The sequence below is a fragment of the Oncorhynchus mykiss genome, unplaced genomic scaffold (assembly GCF_013265735.2).
Source record: "Oncorhynchus mykiss isolate Arlee unplaced genomic scaffold, USDA_OmykA_1.1 un_scaffold_85, whole genome shotgun sequence".
NCBI lineage: Eukaryota > Metazoa > Chordata > Actinopteri > Salmoniformes > Salmonidae > Oncorhynchus > Oncorhynchus mykiss.
In genome coordinates, this window is record NW_023493658.1 from 1,055,150 (window position 1) to 1,063,466 (window position 8,317).

An 8,317-nucleotide genomic window follows, 5' to 3' on the forward strand; every position below is an offset into this window, starting at 1 on the left:
ACTGTCCTTAATAAATAATCATGTTGCCAACTTACGGATGTCCCCGACTGTCCTTAATAAATAATAATGTTGCCACCTTATGGATGTCCCTGACTGTCCTTAATAAATAATCATGTTGCCTCCTTACGGATGTCCCTGACTGTCCTTAATAAATAATAATGTTGCCACCTTATGGATGTCCCCGACTGTCCTTAATAAATAATCATGTTGCCACCTTACGGATGTCCCCGACTGTCCTTAATAAATAATCATGTTGGCACCTTACGGATGTCCCTGACTGTCCTTAATAAATAATAATGTTGCCACCTTATGGATGTCCCCGACTGTCCTTAATAAATAATCATGTTGCCACCTTACGGATGTCCCCGACTGTCCTTAATAAATAATCATGTTGGCACCTTACGGATGTCCCCGACTGTCCTTAATAAATAATCATGTTGCCACCTTACGGATGTCCCCGACTGTCCTTAATAAATAGTCATGTTGGCACCTTACGGATGTCCCTGACTGTCCTTAATAAATAATCATGTTGCTTCCTTACGGATGTCCCTGACTGTCCTTAATAAATAGTCATGTTGGCACCTTACGGATGTCCCCGACTGTCCTTAATAAATAATCATGTTGCCACCTTACGGATGTCCCTGACTGTCCTTAATAAATAGTCATGTTGCCACCTTACGGATGTCCCTGACTGTCCTTAATAAATAATCATGTTGGCACCTTACAGATGTCCCTGACTGTCCTTAATAAATAATCATGTTGGCACCTTACGGATGTCCCTGACTGTCCTTAATAAATAATCATGTTGGCACCTTACGGATGTCCCCGACTGTCCTTAATAAATAGTCATGTTGTCACCTTACGGATGTCCCCGACTGTCCTTAATAAATAATCATGTTGGCACCTTACGGATGTCCCTGACTGTCCTTAATAAATAATCATGTTGGCACCTTACGGATGTCCCTGACTGTCCTTAATAAATAATCATGTTGTCACCTTAAGGATGTCCCTGACTGTCCTTAATAAATAATCATGTTGCCACCTTACGGATGTCCCTGACTGTCCTTAATAAATAATCATGTTGGCACCTTACGGATGTCCCTGACTGTCCTTAACAAATCTACAAATAATCATGTACGTGTTTAATGTAGATTATCACAGCAGATGCGTTTTTCAAATCGATGTAAAGAAATACCATTGGAGTAACAATCAAGTGTCATAACCAAAACCAATCACATTGTTTAGATTGTGACCATTTTAGTTTTGATAATTTAAACTTATTTTGGACAATGATTCCCCATAGCTAAGATATGACTAGCAGCTATATTTTGGACTGATATACATCCCTAAAAAACATATTTTTAGTCCCAAAATCATTAGAAATATATATTTTCAGTATTGATACTTCTTAAAAAATACGGAAGATTTGTTCTTTGAAATATTGGCAGACTCACCATGTGGCCACGATGCAGAGGAATGCAATCCCACTTCCTGATTACAATCGTAGGGGTGTGGCCAATTAAGGCGCATTCATTCTACAGTCTTTTAATGTGTATGTGCCGGGAGTGTCATCAAAACCGGGAACAACATTCAGATCAGCATGTTTCCATTTAATAACAGAACAACTCAAGATGTTATATTGAAGTCCTAGTGTTGAAGAATTACAAAAGTCATTATGCGGCAGGGTAGCCTAGTGGTTAGAGCGTTGGACTAATAACTGGAAAGTTGCAAGTTCAAATCCCAGAGCTGACAAGATTAAAAAAATCTGTCGTTCTGCCCCTGAACAGGCAGTTAGCCCACTTGTTCCTAGGCCGTCATTGAAAATAAGAATTAGTTCTTAACTGACTTGTCTAGTTAAATAAAGATTAAATCAAATTTTAAAAAGCCAGGGTGGGAGACCGCCACATCTCAATGTAAATAAACTATGGTTTTTCACTATATTAATTCAACAATACGTCTGTTATTGCCTTGGATTGGACTAGAACATATCATGGTGTAAAGAAATGTCCTAAATGTTTTTTATTTATTTTTGTAAATAGTTGTATTTTTGTTTCTCCTGGTGCCCCACCACATTAAAAGGATATATTCACTATATTCTCTAAATGACAAAACAGACACCTTGATGAAGGCGTAGGACAATACACATTGGTGTAATTTAATAATGGCCTCATTAAAGGCTTTTTAAAATGTCAAACCCACACGGGTGGCTGGACGTGGATTTGTTTATGCCACTTAGCACCTGTTAGTGATGACATGTTGTGTTCTCAGGCTCTGGGAGGCCTGGCCTATCAGGCCTTCTACCAGAGGATCCTATCAGCGTCGTCCTACACCCAGGCTCAGGTCACCTGCTTCGCCTCCTCAGCTTTCTGCCTGGTGCTGGGCATCCCGTCTGTCTTGGTGGGGGCTGTCGCTGCATCCACAGGTAACACGCACGCACACACACGCACACGCCACGCGCCACACACCACACACACGCGCCACACACCACACACCACACACACGCGCCACACACCACACACACACACACGCCACACACCACACACACACACAACACACACACACAACACACACCACACACACAACACACACCACACACAGCACACACAACACACACACACACACCGTAGTGAGGGTATGTGACAGAACAGTACAACTCCACAGGAAGTGTCTGTTTGTTAGAGGTTATGCAACAAGCACAAAATTGCCACACAGCAGCCAGTTGTTGCACTAGAAAAGGGTCCGTGAGGGTTTGTGAACCTAAAATAAAAAGATTATTTCACAAACTGGACCAATGACTAATGTTTATTTATGTGTTGTTCAGACTGGAACCTGACTAGCTATGGTTCTCCGACCCCATACGAGCGTGGCCAGGCCGGGTCCATCCTCCCCATCGCCCTGCAGTACCTCACCCCCTCCTACGTCTCCGTCATCGGCATCGGGGCCGTTGCTGCCGCCGTGATGTCATCCATGGACTCCGCCCTCCTCAGCTCCGCCTCCATGTTCTCCTCCAACATCTACAAGAACATCATCAGGAATCAGGTCGGAGAACATTACAAAACGTCACTTCATTGTTGTTTCAACGTTACTTCAACGTTACTTCAACGTCACAAAACCCATCAGTGGATTTATTTTTATTTTTATGACGTTATTGTGACGTTAGAAAGTCATCCTAAAAGGGCTCTTAAAATGTCACAAACAACAACAAGTCGTCTTAAAACGTCACAGAACCACCGAAACGTCCCCAAATGACCAAACTCAGACAAACATCAACACCACTAGCATACATTGAGACAGAAAACAGACTGTTGGCAAAACAACCACAATCCTGTTGTAGCCAAGCACTTCTATTGTGACACGCTCACTTGTATGAAAACACGCGCACACGCACACGTCTCCATTTGGCCCTCCTGCTGTTCTAGGAGACAGAGGATTTAATATTTTTTGAATTCAACTGTTTCTTGGGAAACATGTTTTTTGTTCCTGTTTTTCTCTGTTGGGGGTCTGAAAACGAGGGCTTTTGATTGGTTAAGAGCATTATGTATAGACAACCTTGTGTTGTGTGGGCAGCTGCATGATATTTACAGCCAATCACAAAATTACATATTATCCACACACATACCTACTGCCAGATTATCATACCACTATATTACACACACATGCCTACTGCTGGCTTCGAGAAGTAATGGGGCCTATTGACAGACAGACAGACAGACAGACAGACAGACAGACAGACAGACAGACAGACACGCTAGGAGCAGTGAGTTGAATCCTAAGGACAACATGTTGACCAGACAGCATCATCCTCTTTCTGACCAGACAGCATCATCCTCTTTCTGTCCAGACAGCATCATCCTCTTTCTGTCCAGACAGCATCGTCCTCTTTCTGACCAGACAGCATCATCCTCTTTCTGACCAGACAGCATCATCCTCTTTCTGACCAGACAGCATCATCCTCTTTCTGACCAGACAGCATCATCCTCTTTCTGACCAGACAGCATCGTCCTCTTTCTGTCCAGACAGCATCGTCCTCTTTCTGTCCAGACAGCATCGTCCTCTTTCTGACCAGACAGCATCATCCTCTTTCTGACCAGACAGCATCATCCTCTTTCTGACCAGACAGCATCGTCCTCTTTCTGTCCAGACAGCATCGTCCTCTTTCTGACCAGACTGCATCATCCTCTTTCTGACCAGACAGCATCATCCTCTTTCTGATCAGACTGCATCATCCTCTTTCTGACCAGACAGCATCATCCTCTTTCTGACCAGACAGCATCATCCTCTTTCTGACCAGACAGCATCATCCTCGTTCTGACCAGACAGCATCATCCTCATTCTGACCAGACAGCATCGTCCTCTTTCTGACCAGACAGCATCATCCTCGTTCTGACCAGACAGCATCATCCTCGTTCTGACCAGACAGCATCATCCTCTTTCTGACCAGACAGCATCATCCTCTTTCTGACCAGACAGCATCATCCTCTTTCTGACCAGACAGCATCATCCTCGTTCTGACCAGACAGCATCATCCTCGTTCTGACCAGACAGCATCGTCCTCGTTCTGACCAGACAGCATCGTCCTCTTTCTGACCAGACAGCATCATCCTCGTTCCGACCAGACAGCATCATCCTCGTTCTGACCAGACAGCATCATCCGCTTCCTGTATTGCGTTTCTCCTAACCACTGTGCCTCCATTTTGGATCTGTCCCGACCACTGTGGCTCCATCTTGGATCTGTCCTGACCACTGTGGCTCCATCTTGGATCTGTCCTGACCACTGTGGCTCCATCTTGGATCTGTCTTGATCTGTGCTGACTTCTGTGCCTCCATTTTGGATCTGGCCTGACCACTGTGCCTCCATCTTGGATCTGTCTTGATCTGTGCTGACCACTGTGCCTCCATCTTGGATCTGTCTTGATCTGTGCTGACCACTGTGCCTCCATCTTGTGTCTATCTCTCCTCCAGGCCTCAGACAGGGAGATGCAGTGGGTGATCCGTACCTCGGTGGTGGTGTGTGGCCTGGCGGGGACGGCCCTGACCTTCCTGGATAACAGTGTCCTGGTTTTCTGGCTGGTGGGCGTCGACATGTCATACACAATCATGTTCCCACAGCTTGTCTGTGTCCTCTTCTTCAAGGTAGGGCTGGATGAGTGGGTGAGCATCACAGGAGGCTGCTGAGGGGCCATGGGTGGATGAGTGGGTGAGCATCACAGGAGGCTGCTGAGGGGAGAACGGCTCATAATAATGGCCCAATCGGAGCAAATGTACTTGCATCAAACACCTGTAAACCGTGTGTTTGATACCATTCCACCTATTCCGCTCCAGCCATTGCCACCAGCACGTCCTCCCCAATTATAGTGCCACCAGCCTCCTGTGGTGGATGTGTGTAGAGATTATTTGTGAATTCTGCATGTCGTGATATCCGTTTCTATTCATCTATCTAGTGATTGGTTCATTCATTCCGCTAGGTGTCCAACGGCTACGGTGCCAGTGTGGGGTATCTCCTAGCGTTGGTCCTCCGTATCCTGAGTGGGGAACCCCTCATCAACCTTCCCCCTGTCATCCACTTCCCTGGGTTCAGGAAGGACGCGGAGGGCGTGATGACCCAGTTCTTCCCGTTCCGTACCACCATCATGCTGACGTCTCTCTGCTCCATCCTCGTCGCCTCCGGCGTCACCTCCGTCATCTTCAACAAGGGCCTGCTGTCGGAGAGGTGGGACGTGTTTCAGATCAAGAGGTCGCAGGCCAAAGTGACAGCGCTGACCAGGCTTAAGAAAGAAGAGAGTAGAAAGGCCAAGGAGGCCAAGGAGGGGGTGGTGAACAAGCAGCTTCTGGACACCAGCTGCTGAACAGAGGGGGGCGATGGAAACTGAGGACGGCCATGGGTGGATGAGTGGGTGAGCATCACAGGAGGCTGCTGAGGACGGCCATGGGTGGATGAGTGGGTGAGCATCACAGGAGGCTGCTGAGGGGCCATGGGTGGATGAGTGGGTGAGCATCGCAGGAGGCTGCTGAGGGGCCATGGGTGAATGAGTGGGTGAGCATCACAGGAGGCTGCTGAGGACGGCCATGGGTGGATGAGTGGGTGAGCATCACAGGAGGCTGCTGAGGACGGCCATGGGTGGATGAGTGGGTGAGCATCACAGGAGGCTGCTGAGGGGCCATGTTGAGGCAAAGGGTTTTGTTTGGTCGGGCGGACATTTTGTGTTTCTGCTGAGGACTCGAAGGATTTTGGAGACGGGAGGATGGTCGAAAAACATGCAACAACAACAACAACAACAACAACAACAACAACAACATCAGAAAGAACACCCATTATGACATCATAAAGCATTGTGTTGCTGGTAAAAAAAATGGCCAGACACTCGGCAGTTTCCAGTGACCCGGGCTAGTTACACAAAAGCAATGTGGCGAAGACCAACGGCAGCTCTGGGAGAGACGTTCCAATGAACAACTTTTCATTTTCCACAAGGGGTGGAGTTTTATTTTGTCTGACTTTCTTCATTGCGACAAATGATCAAAACTGTGTTTTTTTTTTCAAATCAACGATGATTGCCGAATAACTTATAAAAGGTACACACGGGGCACGTGATGTCATCACACAACTATAAAGCAGTTCATACCCTACGGTTCATTCTAAATGCCTACTGCTTGCTAAATCTATGTTTTTAAACGACAACGTTTTTTATGTTTATTTGCAGGGAAAGGGATTGTCTTGACTTTCAAGAATGCCTGAATTGCCCTCGCTTTGCTTTTCTGATTGGCTGAATGCAAGTTTCACCATCCAATTATTACAGATCTACAGGAGTGGACGTTTCACCGTGGCAACAACTAGGCACATGAGAATGATTAAAATATGGCAACTATTAGTCCATTCTCAAGCAAATTGTGTTGTTGTAGGTGTGACCTCACTACGTCCAGTTGTTATCAACACAAGACATTTGAATGGAAACACACCTTAACAGGCATCTGTCTGTCTTCTAGTCCAACTTTCTAAATCTCGACAAAAGTTCATGGACATTTGTTTTTTTTTTGTGTTTGTTTATGTTTTGTGGGTCAGTTTTGACACTGTGATTTGGGGGGTGAAGGGTAGAGACTGAGAAACAACTATCCGATTGATCCTCCCTGAATATAACTTTTATACTGTAACTCTGGCTCCCTAGTGGCTGTATCACATCCGGCCGTGATTGGACGGCACACAGTTGTCCCAGCGTCGTCCGGGTTTGGCCGGGGTAGGCCGTCATTGTAAATAAGAATTTGTTCTTAACTGACTTGCCTAGATATATAAAGGTAAAAAATAAAATCTGGGGTGACCAGAAGCCCCAGTCTTAAAAGCAGCCATTTTGTTTGTTTGTTTGTGTGTGTTGTGTGATAAATCTGGCAATTTAGTACGACTGCACACAACAACGAAAACTCAAGAATGCTAGATACTCCTCTCCACCCCCCCTCCTCTTTCTCCTTCACCTCATCCCTCTACTCCCCTTTTTCTCCTTCCACTCGCAAACAAAACCTTTCTCTGTTTTCTAAGAGGTTTTTGTACATTATAGTTGTGTTCTATGGTTCTATATGCAGAGCTGTGTGTTCTATGGTTCTGTATGCAGAGCTGTGTGTTCTATGGTTCTATATGCACAGCTGTGTGTTCTATGGTTCTATATGCAGAGCTGTGGTTTACACGGAGGTGTGTTCTATGGTTCTATATGCAGAGCTGTGGTTTACACGGAGGTGTGTTCTATGGTTCTATATGCAGAGCTGTGGTTTACATGGAGGTGTGTTCTATGGTTCTATATGCAGAGCTGTGGTTTACATGGAGGTGTGTTCTATGGTTCTATATGCAGAGCTGTGGTTTACATGGAGGTGTGTTCTATGGTTCTATATGCAGAGCTGTGTGTTCTATGGTTCTATATGCAGAGCTGTGGTTTACATGGAGGTGTGTTCTATATGCAGAGCTGTGTGTTCTATGGTTCTATATGCAGAGCTGTGGTTTACATGGAGGTGTGTTCTATGGTTGTATATGCAGAGCTGTGGTTTACATGGAGGTGTGTTCTATGGTTCTATATGCAGAGCTGTGGTTTACATGGAGGTGTGTTCTATGGTTCTATATGCAGAGCTGTGGTTTACATGGAGGTGTGTTCTATGGTTCTATATGCAGAGCTGTGGTTTACATGGAGGTGTGTTCTATGGTTCTATATGCAGAGCTGTGGTTTACATGGAGGTGTGTTCTATGGTTCTATATGCAGAGCTGTGGTTTACATGGAGGTGTGTTCTATGGTTCTATATGCAGAGCTGTGGTTTACATGGAGGTGTGTTCTATGGTTCTATA

General features: G+C 45.6%; 1 protein-coding gene across 2 annotated transcripts in view; it reads left to right on the forward strand.

The window, feature by feature from the left end:
• LOC110497258 (high affinity choline transporter 1) overlaps nucleotides 1-7,383 on the forward strand; it is a 36,521-nt gene extending 29,138 nt beyond the window's left edge. For both annotated transcript variants that reach the window (XM_036971889.1, XM_036971890.1), the window contains exons 7-10: nucleotides 2,269-2,422; nucleotides 2,822-3,039; nucleotides 4,963-5,133; nucleotides 5,466-7,383. In XM_036971889.1, the coding sequence (XP_036827784.1) occupies nucleotides 2,269-2,422; nucleotides 2,822-3,039; nucleotides 4,963-5,133; nucleotides 5,466-5,846 (924 nt within the window). In that variant the 3' untranslated portion in view covers nucleotides 5,847-7,383. The remainder of the gene's footprint in view (nucleotides 1-2,268; nucleotides 2,423-2,821; nucleotides 3,040-4,962; nucleotides 5,134-5,465) is intronic.
• The last annotated feature ends 934 nt before the right edge of the window (nucleotides 7,384-8,317 follow it).